The sequence below is a fragment of the Danio rerio genome, chromosome 9, assembly GCF_052040795.2.
Source record: "Danio rerio strain M-AB ecotype USA chromosome 9, GRCz13ab, whole genome shotgun sequence".
Classification (NCBI taxonomy): domain Eukaryota; kingdom Metazoa; phylum Chordata; class Actinopteri; order Cypriniformes; family Danionidae; genus Danio; species Danio rerio.
The window spans coordinates 31,122,560-31,146,216 of NC_141029.1; the positions used below are offsets into that span (position 1 = coordinate 31,122,560).

General features: G+C 39.3%; 1 protein-coding gene across 3 annotated transcripts in view; it reads right to left on the reverse strand.

Moving 5' to 3' along the window:
* The window catches only part of pth2ra (parathyroid hormone 2 receptor a), a 199,880-nt gene that overhangs the window by 140,416 nt on the left and 35,807 nt on the right, over positions 1-23,657 (reverse strand). Inside the window, exon 2 of one of the 3 annotated variants that reach the window (XM_087265949.1) lies at positions 11,358-11,526. In XM_087265949.1, coding sequence (XP_087122075.1) covers positions 11,358-11,525 — 168 coding nt within the window. In that variant the 5' untranslated portion in view covers position 11,526. 3 annotated transcript variants of the gene reach the window in all.

Sequence of the window (23,657 nt, forward strand, 5' to 3'; positions counted from 1 at the left end):
AGGTGGGCCGTTCTTACTCTTCGCTATTACCTCCTGGGTAGGGAATTCGTCCTCTGTTCAGATCATGCTCCTCTCCAGTGGCTCCACCGTATGAAGGATACCAACGCGCGGATCACCCGTTGGTATCTAGCATTACAGCCTTTTAAATTCAAGGTGATCCACAGACCGGGGGCGCAGATGGCTGTAGCCGACTTCCTCTCCAGGGTGGGGGGGGGGGGGGGGGGTGGGGGGCTGCAGAGGCCGGACGGCTCCCCGGCCTGAGGCAGGCGGTGGGGGTATGTGGAGAGGTAAGCATGATCGAATACCCAATAAAGGGGGAGAGCATGCTCAGAGCCCGGCGGCTAATCAGCAGGCCAATCCGAAATAATAAGCAACACCTGTTTATTCTAGTGATTGGACCGGAGAGACACCCGTCTTAAGGAGAACGGGAGGAACAGTCGGGAGAGAGAGCTGAACGACGGCCACATAGTGGGAGCTGTGCAGTACAGTTGTGACTTAAAAAATAAAATCTGTTACTTACCTCAACGCCGACCCTGTCTTCTTCTTCCCACACAAAGAACATTTGTTACAGTAATGATTAAGCAAATCTGGATATACACTGTAAAAATGCTGGGATCCACAAAATCCCTTCATGTTGTCACAACACAATTTGTTTAAGTTAACTTAATCGTTTTACAAATTTAAGTGGATTCAACATAAAATAAATTAAGAACTGTGTTATTTCAACAAGCAGCAAAAGTAATTTTTTGAGTGTAAGGGGATTTTCAAGTTCAGTTATTAATGTTTATACGCAAATTGTATAGTAGTCTTCAGACTGATCTTCATATTTAGCTGGCAAAAATTTGATCAGGATATTAAGTTTTATAATAATTACATGCAATAAAAAAAACCTTTTCAACTTTTTTCATTCATTCATTTATTTCCTTTGGCTTAGTCTCTATTTCAGAGGTCTGAATGAACTGGCATATGTTTTACACAGCAGATGCCCTTCCAGCCACAACCCAGTATTGGGAAACATCCATACACACTCATTCACACACATACACTATGGACTAGGGCTGGGCAATTTGGACAAAATCTAAATTTCGATTTACTGAAAATTTTAACTCGAATAAAATTAATGAACGATTTTTTTTTTTTTGACATTCATCGATGCTACCAAGCTGACCAATCACAGAGCATGTGTCGTTGTGACGTGTAATTATATTTTTTCAGAATCAGCTTAAGCGTCAGTCACAGCAAAGGATATGTGACTGTGTAAAGCCTGCACCAGACCATATGCTGCGCTCGATGCAAAAGCGTAAACAGAGCGGGGCCACTTGACTCCACATGTGGAAAGAAACTGAAATACTTGACCTGGAAAAATTTGATAGATTATAGGTTCTGAATGTTGATTTCGATTACTTTTTGATTAATCACCCAGCCTTACTATGGACACTTTGGTTTATTCAGTTCACTTAAAAAGCTTGTCTTTGGACTGTGGAAGAAAGCAGAGGACCCAGAGGAAACCCACCTAGAAAAAGGCTAGAAAGACAAGCCTGAACCCTTTTGCCAAAACAAGCATAATCACTAAAGCTAACACTCTGGGTTTGTTGCTCTGCATAATCTTCAGTATATTTGTCCATAAACATATTTGTGGACTGATCTATTTTTAGAGATTACACTGGAAAATGTTTTCTTTGAGGTATTTTATATGCTCGTTTGTTATGGTAATTTGCTGGCAGTGAATGGCACTACGTTTCTGATCTTTGAAAGCAATAACTCATTAACATTAGAAGGATGTGACCTGCAAAACAACCAAGCTTACACTTATGACAAACAAATCTCTCAAAGCATTCCTTGTTAAATCATGCTGTGATGATTACTGCAGAACTGTTATAGCTTAGATCATGAATGAGCAATATTTTTTTTCAAAGTACACATGGTATACTGATTAGGTCAGACTGATTGAAGTGGCAGTATAGTGGCACAAGCTCACAGGTATTTATGACATCGTAATCACTCAGTAAAGCAATGCACAATTTATTTGGTTCATTAATGTATAAATAAAACCACAAAACACTCAAGTGTGTTATTTTACCCATGAGGACATATACTCATTTAAGTGACTGCATTTACTGCTCAATGATCACCAGTTACAGAAAACGAGAGAACAATGCACAAAAACACGCAGTATAATGAAAAAATAAAGAAAGAAATACTTGCATATGCATTCCATATTCCCTGTTAAAAGTGAAAATTATGCATAAAACGGTTTATTTCTAACTAATATGGTCAGGTTGATTCAGTCATTTATTTTCTTTTCGGCTAAGTCCAATTATTAATCTGGGGTCGCCACAGAAGAATGAACAGCCAACTTATCAAGCATGTTTTTACGCAGCGGATGCCCTTCCAGCCGCAACCCATCACTGGGAAACATCCATTTACATTCACACACATACACTACCCAAATCATCTATACCGTATATCTTTGGACTTGTGGGGGAAACAGGTGCACACGGAGGAAACCCATGCAAACACAGGGAGAACATGCAAACTCCACACAGAAACGCCAACCTGACCCAGCCGAGGCTCGAACTAGCGCCCTTCTTGCTGTGAGGCGACACCACTACCTAATTCATGTAAATTCAGTCATGTAAAGTATATTGCCTTGACTGAAATTTAGACGTTCCCACACTATACATATTTTACAGTACAAACTCAAACACACATTTTTACAGTGCAAAGAGCAGTATAATCAAGATTATTACATTAATACGGACTGAAAAACACAAAAAGCTTGCATCTAAATCCTCCACTAGAATGGAGGAATTGAGAGGTAAGAGGAGTTTTTCAGGCAGGAAGCATGTACAGTAATTGGCAATGCACTTGCGTTTTAAAGTTAATCATAGATCCGTCCATATATAATTGCATTGGATTGCAACTACATGATTAAATCTACACAAAATCAACTGCATTATAGTCTATACACCAGCAAAATAAATGCACATTATTTATACAGTAATCTCAGTTAAATAAAACAAAAGAATTATGCAATATTTATTATGTAACACACGCACAAACATGTATAGAAAAATAAGGATCTACAAATTAAGACTGTTTCAAATATTTAAAATGGTATGTGTTCAATCAAATAGAAAAAAAAGAAAAAAATGAATTGTTAGCAATTATGATTCACCAACCAGCTACAATGATTGCACAAAAGCTGGCAAACACCTGGACCTAATAGTCTAAGTTGTGTTCGGTCATTTTGCTCCCGCTTTATTTTAAGTGCCCTTAACCTTACATTAAATGAATAGGTGCTATGTACTTATTGTGCTCGTTTTGTACTGCACAACGTTTCTGTTGCTGAGGTGAGCTACAGATATGGTTAGGGGTAGCTTTGATGGTATGAGTAGCAGGTTTAAGAGTGGGTTAAGGTGTAATGGATGGGACAGCATTGTAATTATAAATGTAGTCACAGGTGTAAATACATGCTGAATTATAAATATAGGCTAAGCAGCAATGTTAAAAACAGGTACACAATAAGTGAATTACCACATTAATAAAGTAATTGAGGCAACTTTATATAAAATGGGATGGGACCAACATTTCAAATAGGCTATGTTTAGCCTATAATTTACCAAATGAATCCACGAGGAGAATGAAGTCTTACCTGAGCGTCAGATAGCGTCCAGAACAGAATCACTTTGACGAAGTTCCACAAGAGACAATTCCTCATGTTTCTGAGGTAATGCCGTCGATATAACAAGCGATATTTTCCCTTTAAGACGTTATGTATCTTCTCACAACCGCGGGCGACCATGATCTGCTCATGACATCAGTGAAAAGCATCGTTAAATCTCCCCGAAATCTTTCCTTCGGTGTCTAATGCAAAGCGCGGATTCGCGCGATGTCGCTCTTTTACGAACTTCAAAGGCGCTCACATCTCTTTCACGGGAACTTTAAAGCAGCTTGAAAAGTTTGCAATCTAAGTTAGTCCACGATGAAATCCCTCGACCACTTCTTCTGACTGACTCAACGTGAGTGAAACAGGCACTTGAATGAGAAAGAGACTCTCCACCAGTCACTCTAATACAGTCTCTCTCTCTCTTTCTCTCTCACTAGGGATGGGCGGATCGATCCTGAAATATCGATAGTATGGTGATGCTCACGGTTTGAGCGAGGATTGATGCGTTTTACACCAGTAAAATCGCCAGTAAGTGTTTAATTTGTGCCTTCTTAATTTTCAACGAAAAAAAACACATATAATTTGTTCTGAAGTGAAAAAATGACTTTTTTTGGCAAACTGTTTTGTTGAATAGGAACTATTTTTTTCTTCCGCTCATCTCTAAACAAAGCAGCATAGTAGCAGAATTAATCAACGCATTGTCTTCAAAGAGTGGGCTAATAATCAAGAAGAGAAATAAAATCTTCAACTTTAAATTAAGTGGTTGAGTTAATTGATTTAGTGTCGTCTGAGGAATTGCAATTTATTTAATGTCACTAATGATCTTTTTCGATTCCTATTATTAAACTGGAATAACTACCCACCATATATATACTGTAAGCTAAGTTTGGATGAACGGATTATTATATTTTAGGTTCACTGAAAATTGAAAACACAATGAGTAAATGAGGTATTTCAATTTTGCGTTTCGATTCAGGTAACAAAAGGCGAGCAAGGCGATTAAAGAAGCGTAGTAACTTTAAGCACAAAATTATTATAGTATAAATAAGCTTGTGGAACACAAGAAATATGTGTGAATAACTTTGGGGTGGTTATGTTGGTATAGCAAATTTTCTCAATTTTATTAGAGAAATTCGTTAGTATGTAATTTGCATAATTTCAACACTATAAAAAATGCTGGGTTCCACACAACTGATTTCTGTTGAAAGGAATTGGGTTAACTTATAGTTATCATTATTATTAGTTTTTTTTTTTTAAAGTGCATTGAGCATACAGTAAAACAATTAAGTTTTCCCCCAAAAAAAGTTATTTTGTTATGTATACTGTATATCGGATTTTCTAAATTGATATCCAGACTTTTAATTTCAGTCAGCCAGCCTCAGCGTGTCTTTCCATTAAAAAAATTGCCATGTTTAAGGTCTGATTTCTTTAAAAAGCAATGATCGTTACTGTCTGATAAATATAAGATATGAAGTGGGTCTCATGGACAAGAAGCAGCACTGCATTAAATTCTATTTCCCCCTGCCACGTCTATAAAATATGACAGTTTATTTTAACCCAGTATCTTCAATAGAGTTTCTGCGCTATCCTGATCCTGACAACGCTAGCGGTTATGGTCTTTCAACTTGTTTTAAGCTTAAACAACTAAATAAATGTTTAAGTCTATTTAACTGAATGTATTTTAATTACATTACAACATCAATGCTGTAAAAGGAACCTTATGATATTAAAAATTTATTTTACATTAAGACTTCACCGGAAGTTTATCGGCATAATTTAATAAGAATCTGCACTATTATCAAATAAACAAGTATAGTGACTAATGTTACATTGGGGTAATGCATAGAGGTTACAGCTTTTAAAATGTGTCTATTTTGTCTATTTATATCTCTTGTAATATGTTTTAGTCCTATATATTAACTACAGGTATAACTGATTCAGTAAGGTATTTCAGTAGATTACTATTAACCATTACTATTAACCATATACTCTAAAAGTCCTGCAAAATAGCATTAAAGTGCTGTATGTAGAACCATAAAAGATTTTAGATATGTTACTCCACTATACTTTTCACTATGGGAATTTACTACAATGCTAAAAGCTGCTCTAAATCACTGTTATGCTTATTTTCTAAAGTTAAAAAGACTTGTGTGGGGGCCCTGGAATATATCAGCATTCATGCCATAGATTGCTGACCCCGGTTCTGTATGATTACTGTAACCGATGTTCTTCAAAGAAGCAGAGAATTACTCAGAACTGCATCCATCTCAAGGGACTTTCTCTTCTGAGGCACTGCTGGCTATACATGAGATCAGAGATGTGCTGTAAAATCTAATGGTTAAAAATCTACTGTGGCACAGTTCAAACCCCAGAGGATTTTTTAAATGACTGAAAAGTAAAATTACTATATTAGGGTTCTGAAAGCTGCATAGCAATAGCAAGCCGTGAGCTGGAACTGTCCATGGTGCTGAAACACCAGCTTGAAAATACAACTCTCAAATGTTGCTTATTTAACTGTGTATTTTCAACTCAGAGTTATTTAGCTGCATCTTTTCTACTAAATATCTCAATAAACAAATTTTAAAAATTCCTATAAATTTAATTTAAGTGTTGTAGAAAAGTAATCATATCAAATGTGGTTAACGGTTTTATATAAAAAAAAATTCATGTGGAGCAAAACGCCAACAGACTATCTTGCACAGCACACTAGTTATTCAGAGGAGCCGTGGAGGATTTCAGTATAACTCTTATCACTTGGATTCAATCTCTTTGAAGAGGCAGTGACAGGCCGCCGCTTAACCATTTCAGAGACTGAGCACATATTCAGTTTTCCCCGAGCTGTTAAATATGTATTTGGCTTGATCCAAAAGTGGCTGAAAATATTTAATGAAACCGACCTAACTACACTTATGAGATGTTATGCGAATAAAAGTCACGTCAGGGATTTTGACAGGGAACAATTCAGCTTAATTCTTCTCTCAAGACTGAGAGGAAGCTCAATATAGCAATCTCAGTTCAATTACTTATGGTCTCAGGTGGAGATCATTACTTGTACATCAGTCACAAACAAAAAGAAACATTTGATGCTCCTGGGATCTATTCAAATGCCCCAATTCAGATCAAACTTGTCAACATTAATCATTACCAGTGATATGCAAACAAGAAATTAGAGAGAATCGTACAATGAATAATCAAATCCATTTCTGACGATGCTCTGTCCCACTTTGTTGTAAATATAAGGCTCCTGAAAGAACATATTTACATATTTATTGCTCTTTTGCTCTTTTTGTTGTGATCCTGCTTTTGCTGAATATATTCTTTGCATTCATGCACAGTAATCAGGCAAAATATCTGTCATAACCAGAATTTTCCACCTTGGAAAATTCACTTTCTTTGTGGCACTATGGCAGTTTTAGGTTTGCTTACTTTTTTCCGAAATATAAAGGATTTACATTCAAATAAGAGAAGGGAAGTTTAAATTCCAGCAGAATCGAAAGACTATCTTCTGTTTCTGCTTAAATGGGGAATCATTTCCTTTCTATGGAAGTGAAATAATGAGCTTCACAACATGCACCTTGAAAGGAGTTGTTGGAGTGCAATCTTAGCTTTGTTTAAAATTCATAAAAGCCTGCTCATCGGATGCAATTACTACATGAGATGGATGCTTTCACAGACAATGATTTTATATTCATATTTTATTTTAAGATTTTAAACCTTGTCGTGAATAAACCTTAAAAATTAGGCATTACACTAATCTATTTTTTTTTTATAATGTCAGAGTCCATGACATCTATTCCTACTGTAGTTTTCAGCCTTTTACTGCTACTTTAGTTGTTTGAAAGTACTGAAGGTCGTTTCAAGAATTTGAAATAAAATTGTCACGATCACTATGCTATCAATGCTGGAGATTCAGTCGGGTATGTCTGCAGAACTACAACACATAGAACTCTTAGCACCCATCAACTTCTGAAACAGGTGACAATAGTCCGGACAATCACACACAGACACAGCTGTAGCTTGTTGCACTCTTGACAACTCACAATTAAGTACACCCCATTTTGAAAATGAATATTTTTCTCAATTTATTAGTGAATATAGGCAATGTATTTTGGTGCATTTAAACAAAACAGATCTATTTATTAAAATAATATTTTAGTCACTAAACATTTTTAAAAAACTAAAAGTTAATACAATTAAATTTATGTAAAATATTGCAAAAAAAAATTACAACTTACAAAATGTCAACTAACTTTTTACATGTTCTTGCTTCTCATGATTTTTCCTTTTTTTATTTGTATTTAATACACTTCTATAACAAATAAATGTGGGTGTACTAATTTTGGACCGTTATCATATGCTATTTTGTTAGATAATCTTCAGATTTGTCTTCAGTACTGACTGATCTAATGTATATGCACAAATACAATATAGCATAGCTTCCTATTAAAAATATAAATTAAAAAATTGATTTGTAAGGGGTGGACTTATTTATTCGGAGTACTATATACACTTCACTTTCTCATTCACAATTCTTAATCTAATCCTATAGCATCACAAAGCAGTTTTCTTGTTTTGTTTCCCTAAACCCTCGCTTTGTTTATCGATATTTGCTGTTAGCCGCCTAAATCGATCTGAATAAAAAATTCACACTTAATGTCAGCCAGAATGAATTGACAAAAGTCACTTAAAATGGCATTCGGAAAATCATTCTGATAGTAAAGGGACGTTTAAACCTTTTCTAATCCAATTATGTAAACACTCCATTGGATTAAAACTGGAGCTGTAAAGTTCTGCATATGCAAAATGGTATAAATATGTACAACACACAGAACTAGTGGATGATAATGAATTTGAAACTGTCAAGAATTACTGTTGCATCATATCAGAGTTCTCACGTCATGTCTTGTAGGATAATGTTGCTTCTGACACTTACTTTAAAAAGAGTAAAGAAATGACTCTGGATCACAAAACCAGTCATAAGGAATTGACTCAGACTTATACATCATCTGAATAGACAATTGTTGCAAATTAATGATATGCAGACAAGGGTAGTTCTAAATGCAGCTTCATTTAGAATGATCAGCCAGGCAGGGGTCGAAAACCAGCACAAACTGTGTAGTAGACAATGCAAAAACAGGGGAAAGATTCAGGGTAGGCAGCATAGAATCAAAACGCGATAAACAGACCAAAGCCAAAAACACCAAAAACTAGAAACAAAGTAACCCACTTACGTAATGACAGCAACAGCTAAAAATACTCGGCACATGTTTGTGAAACAGAGGGGTTTGATTAGTTATCAGTTTTGAACAGCTTCGGCTTTGTGTGTTAGCAATCAGTAGGAAATTGGAACAGGTGTAAGTGTGTGGTGCATGACAGGTATTGTAATCCATATGGTGGCTTACCTGGGTGCTCGATGGTTCATGGGAGTATGCCCAACCATTCTACGTGTGTTTTGTAGACTTAGAGAAGGCATTCGACCGTGTCCCTTGTGGCATTCTGTGGAGGGTGCTCAGGGAGTATAGGACCAAAAGAGGTCTGTTAAAGGCCGCCTCGTCCCTTTATAAAACGAGTAGGAGTCCAGTTCGCATTGCCGGCAATAAGTCAGACTTGTTTGCGAGGCATGTTGGACTCCTGCAGGGCTGCCCCTTGTCACCAATTTTGTTCATAATTTTTATGGACAGAATTTTAAGGTGCAGCCTTGGGCTGAAGGGGGTTCGGTTCGGGTACCACAGGATTTCATCTCTGTTATTCGCAGACAATGTTGTTCTGTTGGCTTCATCAAACATGGACCTTCAGCATGCACTGGGGTGGTTTGCTGCCGAGTGTGACATGGCTGGGATGACAATCAGTACCTCCCAAGTCCGAGGCCATGGTGCTCCACGGGAAAATGGTGGTTTGTCATCTCCAGGTTGAAGACAAGTCCTAACCCCAGGTGGAGGAGTTTAAGTATTTCAGGGTTTTGTTCACAAGTGAGGGAAAGATGTAACGTGAGATTGACAGGCTGATTGGTACAGCAGCAGCAGTAATGCAGTCAATGTACCGGTCCATTTTTGTAAAGAAAAAGCTGAGCCAAAAGGCAAAGCTCTTGATTTACTGGTCAATCTACGTTCCTACTCTCACCTTTGGTCATGAGCTTTGGGTCATGACCGAAAGGACAAGATCTCGGATACAACCGTCTGAAATGAGTTTCTTCGAAGGGTGGCAGGGCGCACTCTTATGGATAGGGCGAGGAGCTCTGACACCCAGAGTAGAGCCACTGGTCCTCCACATCGAGAGAAGTCAGCTGAGGTGACTCGGGCATCTGTTTCGGATGCCTCCTGGACGCCTACCTAGGGAGGTGTTCCAGGCATGTCCCAGTGCGAGGAGGCCTCAGGGAAAACCCAGGACATGCTGGAGGGACTATGTCTCTCGGCTGACCAGGGAACGCTTTGGGATCCCCCCGGAGGAGCTGGAGGAAGTGTCTGGGGAGAGGGAAGTCTGGGGTTCTCTCATAAGACTGCTGCCCCTGTGACCCAGCCCGGAAAAGCGGCAGAAAATGAATGAATGAATATCTGGAGTCTGAGAGTTTGAAATATTCAAAACACAGAGTAAATCTGCTTCAAAGTTGTCTAGATTGAGTTCATAGTTCATATTTATACTAACCAAAAATTAAATTAGATCTATTATCAGAAGAAAATAAAAACAATTTGCAACACAATCTTTACCCAACATTATAACTGTTTTGGCATAAAATAATAATTATTTTGACTCGTACAACGTGTTTTTGACTGTTCACACAAATATACCTATCCAACTTAAGATTGGTTTTGTGGTCCATGGTCACAAATAAGCATTTAGTGTATGCACATCACAAACAGCAGGAAACTACAGTATGTGCAGTGTGTGCATGTCAGAAAATCAAGAATATGCAAATCAACCCTTATTTACATTATTTACATTATTAACATTAACACTGGATTTATCGTTTGGAAGTTTTCAAGCGGACTAAAACTAAAATTGTCCATGTAAACTTAGCTAGCGTCATAGAAGGACCAAATTCAATATAAACATTATTGATGATACATACCATATAGACTTACAAGCAGCTGAGCCCAAAATATGAAGGCACATTCATAACGCCATACAGTATTTAGCATAGCCAGCATCTTCTTTATAGAGCTTTTCTAAGGAAAAATGCTTATTGTACAAATTTCCATTCTTATTCTGAGTGATTCAACTTGCTTGCGTATAGACAAATCAATTCAGTGTATAATGAATTTGGTCTTTTAAAAAAAAAAAACGTCATGAAGGTAAAGTTCACCCAAAATATCTGTCATCACTTACTTGCCCTTCAAAACCTATTTTAGTTTCTTTCTTCCGCTGAACACAAAAGCAGATATTTAGAAAAGTGCTGGCTGCTCTAAACAATTGCCTGCCATAGTCATTTTTGTTTTACTACTATGGTAGTTGAATGGTCCCAGCCACCAGCATTCTGCAAAATATCTTCTTTGTGTTCAACAGAAAAAAGCTTAATTTTTATCCATTTAAACACCACTAAATAATATAAACCAGCCTAAAATTACATGGCAGTCAATGTGTGGAAGTGAAACATGATAAGAGGCAGCTAAATGGATGAACAAACCAGAATCGTTGGTAACAAATAGCAGAAACATTGAGTTACTGTATAAAGACAGTTACTGATACTTGCTTGAAGCAGATGATTGAGAAATGACTTGATAAATGTCTTTGGCAGACTGACGCGGAGAACAGAAGCCCGTAGCTCAGCAGTGGCCGGAAGGTCATCCACAGGTATAATCTTTACAGGTGAGGGAGAGGAAGAAGGCTTGCAGAGGATCAATAATGACACCGTCAGCATCCTGAAGATCAAAACTGAGATGTTTGTCATTGGTTAGAGACAAAGATGGTGAGGCCTATGCTGTAATATTTTGGTAGTGATTTAATAAGGGAAGTTAGTGTTTCTGATGGCCCAATGAGAAAAACAAAAAAGCAAATGAAGTTTAAAAACAAGCCCTACAGTATATGTATTTGAAGATTTATTATAATCAATTTAAACTATTACCACAAGAAATAAGCCCACAACATGTTAAATCAAGCCTAGGCAAGGACGATAAACGGTTTAAGGTTAACTGCAGTTTGGAAAAGTCAAGGTTTTAATACCGCTAAATGTTCCCAAGGTCTATGTGATTTTTTTAATGTATTTTTTATGTCTTGTAAAGAAATCTGTGTTTTTGAAAGCTATGAAATAGATAGCAGAAGTCAAATATTTATTTAACCATTTAGTTTGACATGTTTACTGCTTCCAAAAATAAAAGTTTCTTAAAATAAAATAAATTGTGTTCAATAGGGAAAAACGTTTTAGCCAGACATTTAGAAAAAAATTATTTTTGTACCTAGAATAGCAAAGTCGAGTAAAGGAGGTCGAGCCTTCTCCTTTATGGCTCCTAAACTCTGGAATAGCCTTCCTGATAACGACTGAGGCTCAGACACACTCTCTCAGTTCAAAACTAGATTAAAGACCTATCTCTTTAGTAAAGCATACACTCAGTGCATCACTTAGCGGGTTTCCACACAGGTTTCTGCATCTTGTTTATATACACTCAAAAAAAAATGATATGTTGGCTTTAAATAACTTTTTTATGTCAGAAGGTTCCACGCAACCGAGTTTAGTTACCTTTAAGAAAGAATATTTATTTGCTTTTTTTTCAAAGCTATAATTTAGCTCTAATTTATTTACACTGTTAAAAAATTTGTTAAATTTACAAAAAAATACCGGCAGTGGTTGCCAGGAATTTTCTGTAATAATACGGAAGTTTTATAGAAGTGTTTAAATTTACAGAAAATAACCGTATTTCATCAACTGATACAATGCTTAGTTCACAAAAACCTAGTTTAGCTAAAAAAAAAACACATAGTCATTCAATGTACTAATGTGTTCATGTATGTACAATTAGCAAACAGATTTTTACTGCATTAGTAAACTTTTAAACAAAAGAAGATGCAGCACAACATCAGCTATCCTTAGTTCATTTTGGACTTGAACACAGATGCTACTATCCTCCACAATGAACAGCAGCTACGCTAATTATTCTCTTTATTCCCCATTTCCACCTGGGCATACTCCTCCCGAGGCCCTCAGACAATGCGGAGTCACTGATTGGATCCAAGACCAGCGACGAGATGATCCTAAGGTTTCCATCCTGAACCAGGCCGTATCCTGAGCAGCTGCTACGTTGTTTAAGGAGGAGTGGAGAACATAAGACTAATTCTAGTGATGCTCCAAGGACAGACGAGTCTTCGCTGAGGCCAGCTACCAGCCTCTGCCGCTGAGACTGCAACTCTGCACAAGACGTTTGGCCAGCGGACAAATTAAAATGATCGTACCCAACTGAGTCTGGTTTCTCTCAAGGTTTTTTTTTCTTCACTCGCCAATCGGTGAAGGTTTTTTTCCCCTCTCCACTGTCGCCTCTAGCTTGCATGGCTTGGGATCGGTAGAGCTAGGCATCGATGAATTTGCTCTTTAGTGTTTGGACTCTCAGTAATGATTTTAAACCACACTGAACTGAGCTAAACTGAACTGAACTTAAACACTAAAAACTCAACTACTCTGTTCCAATTTACTATGGCCATTTACGTGAAGCTCCTTTGACACATTCTACATTTTAAAAGCGCTATACAAATAAAGGTGAATTCAATTGAATTAAATTTTTGAGCAGTAATCACAATAGTGTGATACCATAAAACTAGTATTTTTATCCAAGGACATCATTTTATCAAGGTTGTCAGAAATTTATACCAGCCCATGCGTAATCAAGATTAACATTAGTAAAAACATGTTGTTTAAACAAAAAAATATATATTTAACACAAAGCAGTCATATATTTACCACAAAATAAAAAAAAAATATTTACATAAATAGAAATAATAAATGAAATTAACAATATATAATAAATAGAAATAGTAATAATTATATCTAACAATGATAGATACAAATAAATGAAAATGCTTGTCACATAAAAATACAAAAATAAAATCAACAACCTGCGACTTGTGTTTTTTTACCGCAACTTAACAGAAAAGAAGCCAAGTCTGTGTATTATGAATAATTATTATTATTGTATTATTATTATTATTGTGTATAAGTTAACCCATTGACTGTCGCTCTACCAAACAGTTGACCATGTTTTTACTGTTTAAATAATGACAGTTAAAGTAATTTAAAGAATCACTGTTTTACATAATGGTTTACACACACAGCATTGTTGATAACATAATTCGTTGCACTACTACACTTGATTTTGGTTTTATTGTGAACAAAAAAAACAAGAAAACATGTTAAATAAGAATCTGAAATATTTCATTGCATACTTCAAAAAATAAAGATGATTTAGTATTCAAAAATGTTTTGTTTTGAATAATTTTTAAACATTACAATATTGTACTTCATATTTTACATTATTCATACATGTTAATTCCAGCACTTTTACCATAAACCCCCACATCAACCATTTGGTAGAGGCTGATATTTTAGAAATTATGAAATGCGTTGAAAAAAATGCATTGAGTGTGTTAACTAGCAATATTAGGAGTTAAGAATTGCAATACAAACTTTTTTTTTCATGGTGGGTAATTAAAGGTTAAGATGAAAAACCAGAGGGATACTGGGTAATTTAGTCTAAGCCTTGTTTTGCATTTCAAATAGGCATGCCTAAAATGGAGAACTTCACAAAAAAAAAAAAACTGTCATTTGCAGGCTATACTGTATTTTATACTGTTCTTATTTATTAATTCATTCATATATTTACATTTTGGCCGACGCAGTGGCACAGTGGGCAGAGCTGTCGCCTCACAGCAATAAGTTTGCTTGTTCGAGCCTCGGCTGGATCAGTTGGCATTTCTGTGTGGAGTTTGCATGTTCTCCCTGCATTCGTGTGGGTTTCCTCCGGGTGCTCCGGTTTCTCCCACAGTCCAAATACATGTGGTACAAGTGAATTGGGTAAGCTAAATTGTTCGTAGTGTATGTGTTTGAATGAGTGTGTATGGATGTTTTCCAGATATGGGTTGCAGCTGGAAGGGCATCCACTGCGTAAAAGATATGCTGGATAAGTTGGCGGTTCATTCCGCTGTGGCGACCCCAGAATAATAAAAGGACCAAGCCGGAAAAAAAATGAATGAATGAACGAATTTACATTTTGTTTAAATTTGAATTAAGAAAATATTTTGGTCTCAAAATGTGAGCTTCTGCTGTTTGGGTTGTAACTCGCTCCAGTACAAATCAAGTATTGGCAGCACTGCAGCATCTATCTGGCACAGCGCTTCTTCCTTCCCAACAGTCTTTAAAGTCAATGACTTTGTGTGTGGCTGGTAAAAGCAGCAGCACTGGAAAAATGCATGTGTGAAAAAACCTCAAGTATAGGGGATATGTCATATCTGTCTCTACCAGAACAAATCAGCTTTTATAAAAAAGCCTCACTAATTTAAAGGTGGCCCAATTAGAACAGATTCAAAATGGCTCAGAGTTGCTTGAATTGTTTGAAAATGTCACATGTTGTGAAATGAGTTCAGAGGATTTTTCCTTGAGTTGTTTTGTGTAATGCTCTTAGTTTTTTCCTATCGCTTCCAAGCTGAAGCATTCATGCCCTGCACCAGACTACACCTCATTAGTGTAAATCTTCACAGCAACCTTACAGCTTCTTTTTTTAAAACTTTCAACACAAGTTCTTCTTTATTGTATATGTTCATATCCATATTTTCACAGGGTCATTTTCATCAAACAGATGAACAGGACAACACATGCTTAGAGCTGTAAAACTCCTCATTTTCATGATTCTGTATATCAATAAATCTGCATATACATAAACAACAACTCCAAGCAGACCAGCATCAAGTCAACAACAACAGAGATTTCAACTGGTGGCATTTATATTATATGCTCAACCTAAATAAAGGCATGATCTCACTTTGTAACGCAACTTATATTGATTTCTTAAGACAAAAATAGATAACACTTTAAAATAAGGTTCATTAGTTAATGCATTTACTAACATGAACTAATCATTTAAACATTTACTAATGCATTATTAACATTCAAGTCCATGCTTGTTAACATTAGTTAATGCACCATGAGTTAACATGAACTAACAATGAACAACTGTATGTTCATTAACTAACGTTTACTAACATGAATAAATACTGTAGTAAATGTATTGTTCATTGTTTGTTCATGTTAGTAAATGCATTACTTAACATTAACTAATGAACCTTATTGTAAAATGTGACCCAGAAATAAAATCAAGCAAAGACATATTGTAAAACTGACTCACTTTACGTTGGCTTGCTCAATTCTTCATTAGGGTTCGCTATGACTCTGGATTATGTGTTTACCAGCAGATGCCCTTCCTGTTGTAAGCTAGCCCTGAGACTGCACTCATGCAACCACAAGTGCTGGAAAATGTCCTCTCAATGTCCTTCTCACACACACAATTTACTTAATCCAGTTCACCTACTGTATACTGAATGTCTCTATACTGCATGTTGTTACTATGCTCCTTGGTTGTCTTACACATTTAGACGTAATTCCTTCAATTTTGAAGAATTTATTGAAACGTGAACTAAATGAGATTTGTTATTGTTTTTCCTAAGAGGTTGATGTATGACCCCAGTGTCTTGGTTGTGTTTTGTACGTCTTAGTTGTGCTTAAGGTTGGCTAATTGTGAAAGATGTTTTTTTCTGAGGTTATCTTGGCCAGGACTCCCTGGAAGAAGAGATTTATGCTAATCAAGAAAATTAAATGAACATCTTTGAAAAAAGGAAATTAGAAAAATAGAAAAGCAAAAAACTGTGATAATAGGTAAAAAGAAATTAAACATTTTAAAGAAGTGGAGATAAAGGCTCTTGAGAGACATTTATTTAATTTGAACATTTATTAAAGTTAAACACAGGATTATTTATTTGTTTAATATTAATCTATTTAGAATGGATGGATGGATAGAGCCCCTTTGCTTTTACTTCTCTTATTATGGGAACTTGATATGACAGACTTGCTCTTTTGATGAAATATTGTCAGTGAATTTCTGAAGGCTTTATGATTTATTTGTTTTTTGCTATTTGTTCAGGAAACCTGCGGGTCCATCATATGCCCAGCGGATCGTTGGCTCATTTTATTGCCATCAACTGCACAACAGCAATGATGGGTTCATTCCAAGTCTCTGTATCTAAAATAACTTTACCTTCGCTAAAGGGGCTGTTTTTGATATGTTTATGCATTTTGCCATTATTTACCTCTATGTTGTTCCAAATCTGTGTAGCATAATTTATACTGTGAAACACAAAATAATTTAAAGGGGTCACAACACTGATTCTTACTTTGTGTGAGTATGTTTTTCTTTTTATATGGGTTGTTGACACAAAGTTGAATTTTCACTGTCATCCATCCAAATATTTCTTTTTTTTAAATACTTTTCATTTAAGTGTTTTTTTTTTTTTAAAGTACAACAGAACAAACAAACAGCATTGACTACACACTTTGCAGGTAACACATTTTCTTAGCACAGATTTTACCGTTATAATTAATTAAATTTATTCATCATTCGCTAAATCCCTTTATTAATCAGGTGTCGCCACAGCAGAATGATTCGCCAACTTATTCAGCATATGTTTTACGCAGCAGATTCCCTTCCAGCCACAACCCATAACTGGGAAACCCTTATTAACACAGATACACTATGGCCAATTTAGCTTACCCAATGCACCTTTAGCACTTGTCTTTAGACTTGTGAGGGAAAACAGAGCACCCAGAGGAAACCCACACAAACATGGGGAGAACATGCAAACTCCATGCAGATATGTAAACTGACCCAGCCAAGGTACGAACAGCAACCTTCCTGCTGTGAGACGAACGTGCTACCCACTGCTCCACCATGCAGCCCACCGTTAGAATTAGACCTCGTAAATCAGAGCCTTTCCAAATGGGTGGCGGATGCCATATCCATAAACCAGATACATATACATCTCTAAAAACAGGAACTTGATACACACTCTGGTGTGACAATGCATGTTAAATTTAAATTGGCAGTTCCTCTGAAATCTTTGATAAGAACCCAATTCAAGATCATGTGAGTGATGCTTCTCATAAAACCCATGGGGGGGAGGGGTGTGGAGTCATACACTGTAATTGTTACGTCTTGTTGTCGGAATGAAATTATCTAACAAGTCCAACAATTCATGGCAAAAAATAAAAAAATAAATCTAAATTTTCATCTTAAATAAATTAGCCCAATATCAAGATAATAAAGTTATAAATGATAGATGTTGTTATTAGTTTTATTATTATATCCAGTGAATTTCCTAATATAATTCAAGAACTTCAAGTCATGCATAAGTCAGACATTTAATATAATGAGAAAAAATAAATGCACTTCATATAGTGAAAAAGTATTAAAAATGCATTCATGGGGAAAATATAAAATATGCACATTTAAGTAAGAAGGACAGATGTATAACACTAATAAAACAAAACTTGGACAAGTGAACATGGGAATAGAAATTTAGATTTGCAAACAGAAATGAAATCCAAAAATAAAGTCTTCCCAAAATACAGAGACAGACAACAAGCTAAGACTACCAACAATCGGGATTTTTTTTTTCAAACGAGACTACAAAATAACAGTATTTTTATCAACAGGTTACTACGTTTTTAAAGGATTCAAATGTTATCACTCAATTGAATGGGCATTGTCAGCAGTTATCAGGTAATAGATATGGGTCAGTATCCAATCCAAATGCGAGTGACAATGTTTATTTGTATCTGACAATAAAACAAATAGTGCCAGGCTAGATGAATGCAGAACACAGGACAGGAACAGAACGGGGAAACCAGATCCAGACAAACTCCTCAGGGCCTGTGCACAGACAGCACAAACATAATTGATAGTAACGAACTGACACAGACACACAAAAGCGTTGCACAGATATAGGCACCATGATGAGCCTCAGCTGGCGAACTAATAACACGTGAGCATAACAAATCCACATGGACAACTAAAACAAAACAAACCCACGTGATCCAACATACACTCCGGAGAAGTGCACAAACCTGCAACCGTGACATTACCTCCTCTCTTACGAGCACCTCCCGGGAGGACCGGTGTGGGCGGGTTAATGGCCGTATGAAAAACAGGCTTTAATTTGGAAACATGAAACACAGGATGTATTCTCCTGTACGCTGGACGAAGTTTGAGGCGGACTGCCACCGGACTAATGATCTTGATGACAGTGAATGGGCCAATAAATTTAGGTGCAAGTTTATTACATACGGAACGCAAAGGAATATTCTTAGTTGAAAGCCACACTTTTTGACCGACGACGTAAACGGGAGGCTTCGACCGGTGGCGATCAGCTTTAGCCTTGGTGCGCGCACCCACTTGGAGGAGGGTCTGTCTGGCTCTGCTCCAAGTGCGTCGGCACCTCTGGACAAAGGCGTGGGCAGAGGGGACCGCGATTTCGGATTCCAGACTGGGAAAAGCTGGTGGCTGGTATCCTAAGCTACACTGAAACGGAGAGAGGCCCGTAGCCGACACTGGTAATGAATTGTGTGCGTACTCCACCCAAGGGAGCTGCTAACTCCAAGAGGAGGGATTTTGGGAAACCAAACAACGTAACATGCGCTCGAGATCTTGATTGGCCCTCTCTGTTTGTCCGTTACTCTGAGGATGGAAGCCAGGAGAAAGACTTACAGTCGCTCCCAATAAATGACAGAATTCTCTCCAAAATTTAGAGACAAACTGGGGTCCCCTGTCAGAAACCACGTCCGTCGGGAGGCCATGAATGCGAAAGACGTGATTAATGACAGCCTCCGCTGTCTCTCTGGCTGAGGGTAATTTAGGCAGTGGAATGAAATAAGTAGCCTTCGAGAACCGGTCCACAACGGTCAAAACAGCCGTATTGCCACCAGATGGCGGGAGACCGGTGACGAAATCTAGCGAAATGTGCGACCAGGGTCTCGAAGGCACTGACAGCGGCTGAAGGAGTCCAGCAGGAGGGCGATTAGAAGTCTTAGAAACAGCACAAACGGAACAGGCCAAAACAAACTCGCGTATGTCCCGTGCCATAGCTGGCCACCAAAATCGCTGTTTAACCAAAAATAAGGTACGACTCACCCCAGGATGACAAGCCACTTTGGAGGAATGTCCCCACCGAATGACGTCAGACCGAATCTCCTCCGGCACAAACAAACGACTGGGTGGGCATCCGACCGGGGGCATTACCCCATCCAGGGCTGTGCGGACCCTGCTCTCGATCTCCCATGTTACTGCAGAAATACAAATCCTCTGGGGAACGATGGGCTCAAGAGGCGTATTGCGCTCGGAAGAATCAAAAAGACGGGATAACGCATCGGGTTTGATGTTTTTAGAACCCGGTCGATATGAGATAGTAAAGTCAAAACGTCTGAAAAATAATGCCCACCGAGCCTGCCTGGAGTTAAGTCGTTTGGCGGACCTGATGTATTCGAGGTTCTTATGGTTCCAAACGATGAAGGGAACCCCCGAACCCTCCAACCAATGACGCCACTCCTCCAAAGCGAGTTTGACAGCCAACAACTCCCTATTACCAATGTCGTAATTTCGTTCTGCGGGAGATAATCGGTGTGAGAAAAACGCGCACGGATGAATTCTGTCATCCGAGGCTGCGCGCTGGGACAGGATCGCGCCCACGCCCACCTCTGACGCGTCAACCTCCACCACGAACTGCCGGGAGGGATCAGGTGTCACCAGAATGGGAGCTGAAACAAAGCAGCTCTTTAGTTTAGTGAATGCAACCTGTGCTGCACTCGACCACCTGAAGGGCATCTTGGCGGAGGTTAAGGACGTCAGAGGGGCGGCGAGTGGGCTGAAATTGCGAATAAAACGCCGGTAAAAATTAGCGAAGCCCAGAAATCTCTGCAGGGCCTTACGAGACTCGGGGATTGGCCAATTCACCACAGTCTGAACTTTCTCTGGGTCCATGCGCACCCCCTTGACTGACACAATTTGTCCTAGAAAGGAAACAGACTGTGCATGGAACACGCATTTCTCCGCCTTGACAAAAAGCCCATTCTCTAGCAGCCGCTGAAGCACTCGCCTGACGTGCTGCACATGTTCCTGGAGAGAACAAGAAAAAATCAGAATGTCATCCAGGTAGACATAAATAAACTGATCTATCATGTCTCGCAACACGTCATTTACGAGTGCTTGGAAAACAGCAGGAGCATTAGAAAGCCCAAAAGGAAGAACACAATATTCAAAATGCCCCCTGGGGGTCAAAAACACGGTTTTCCACTCATGACCCTGCTTCATGTGAACCAAATGATATGCGTTGCAGAGATCTAATTTCGTGAAAAACAAAGCCCCTTGCAGACGCTCGAACGCTGAAGACATCAGCGGCAAAGGATACGTATTCTTCACCGTGATGCTGTTCAACCCTCGATAGTCTATGCAAGGTCTAAGAGACCCATCCTTCTTTTTCACGAAAAAGAACCCCGCCCCCGCCAGAGAAGAAGAGGGCCGTATGATCTTGGCCGCTAGAGAATCAGAAATATATTTCTCCATGGCCTCCCTCTCAGGAATAGAAAGAGAGTATAACTTGCCTTTAGGCGGAGACGTACCTGGCAATAAATCTATTGCACAGTCATAGGGACGATGAGGAGGCAGAGAAGCAGCTCGAGACTTAAGCAGGTCGCACACCAGAAGCGCCGCTCGGCGCCGCGACACGGCGCGTACATGACAGTTTAAAGTATCACACACCAGACGCGCACATTCGAATGATATTTAACATGAAACTAATCAGATGGCGCTCTGTGGCGCGGCTGAAAAATTAACTGCGTCCTGAGCCGTCGCCGGGCGTCGCCGACAGCCGCCGACTTGCGGCGCCGGTGTGTGTATCCTGATAGAAACCTATCTTTAGAATTCTAAAATACATGGCGCTGCGCGGCGCGCCGCCGTGCGGCGCTTCTGGTGTGCGACCTGCTTTTACCGAATACTCTCTTCAGGTCGAGGTACTCACTGGGCACGTTTGACAGGTCCATGCGCTCCTCCTGAAACACAGAACAAGAAACAGCAGAACGAGCAGACGAAAGACAAGACTCATGACATTTCTCACTCCACGAAAATATGAAATTAAGACCCCAGTTAATGTGAGGTTTATGAAGAATTAACCATGGATGTCCTAAAACCACCGGTGAGTTGGAACAGTCTGTTAAAAAAAATGAAATGTGTCCAACATGATTTCCAGACGTGATAAGTTTTATGGGTTTGGTGGAGTGAGTGATAGTGGGAAGGGAAAGCCCACTGAGGGCGGGTACTGCAATGGGTTGTGACAGAGCTATAACCGGAAGTTTAGAACTGAAAGCGAAACTGGAGTCAATGAAATTTCCCTCCGCCCCAGAATCGACGAGGGCATGGGTGTCATGACTTCCGGAACCCCATGATACAGTGACGGGCAATAAAGTGGCAGTCGTAGAGGATTTGTCCAAATTAATTTCACCCATCAGTAACCTCTTACCTACTGATGGGTGTTGTCTTTTACGGTACAGGAAGCCACCCGATGACCCGCCCCTCCGCAGTAGAGGCAGAGTCCCTCCGTTCTCTGTCGGCACTTTTCTTGCACGGACAAGCGGGATCTCCCCAGCTGCATGAGTTCCGGGTCAGTGCTTACCACTTCCGGTGTCGCAGCCAATGCCGGAAAGTCAGGGACGGAATCCGAATACCTGCTCTGCTGCAGGCGAGTCTCACGCCGAAGCAGTGTGGTGTCCACACGGATGGCCAAATCCACCAACTCGTCCAGAGTCTTTGGAAGATCTAAGGAATAGATCGCATCTTGCAGACGATCAGACAATCCGTGCAGAAACATGTCCCATTGTGCCTCCGCGTTCCAGCCGCATTCAGTGGCTAGTGTTCGGAACTCAATCGAGTACTCCGCCACGCTCCGATTCCCCTGTCGGAGTTCAGCGAGGACTCGGGCGGCCTTTCTCCCGGAAGCGGCTCGATCAAAGACCTTCTTAAGTTCTTTGGAGAACAGGTCAAACGTAGAGCAGCATGGTAGCTTTTGTTCCCAAGCTGTTGTTCCCCACTGAGCCACCTTGCCCGAAAGGAGGGTGATGACAAACACCACCTTAGATTGCTCGGAGGGAAATAATGACGGCTGCAGCGAGATGTAAAGGGAACACTTAGACAAGAAGGATCGGCACAAGAGAGGCTCTCCAGAGTAGCTGGTCGGAGGTGGAAGACGTGGCTCAACAGAACGACCAAGGACCGCAGGCGCTGGTGACACTTCCGGGGTTGGTGCAGTCTCGGGGGCCGGTGCCGTATCAGCCTGTGCAGCACGGGTAACCAGTTGTTGGACCTGGGATGTGAGCAATATAACTTGGCCAACCAGGGCCTGGATCGCCTGAGCCGTGGTGGCCAGGGCCTCATCCTGTCGATCAATCCGAGCGTTGCTCTGAGAGACGAACTCAAAGATCTGGGAAACACTCGCTGGATCTATGAACAGGTCAGTTCGTTCTGTAACGTTTCAAATGAGAGTCAGAGAGGATCCAAATGCGAGTGACAATGTTTATTTGTATCTGACAATAAAACAAATAGTGCCAGGCTAGATGAAAGCAGAACACAGGACAGGAACAGAACGGGGAAACCAGATCCAGACAAACTCCTCAGGGCCTGAGCACAGACAGCACAAACATGAGTGATAGTAACGAACTGACACAGACACACAAAAGTGTCAAAAAGTGTGAAAGACGTCGTGTAACGCGTTGAGTTAAAAAAATACAGGAGAGCTCCCCTAACTGGTGTGTAGCAGCAAAATCATTAATTAGGGCTCACACAGGTCGCATCCCACATCTTGTGCATTATTCTTCTGTCACCAGCATCACCACAGAAAAATAACTTAATCCAAGCATCAGAGAAAAAGAAAAAGAAACATCGCATACGTGTACATGCGCATCTCGTTTTACAGATAG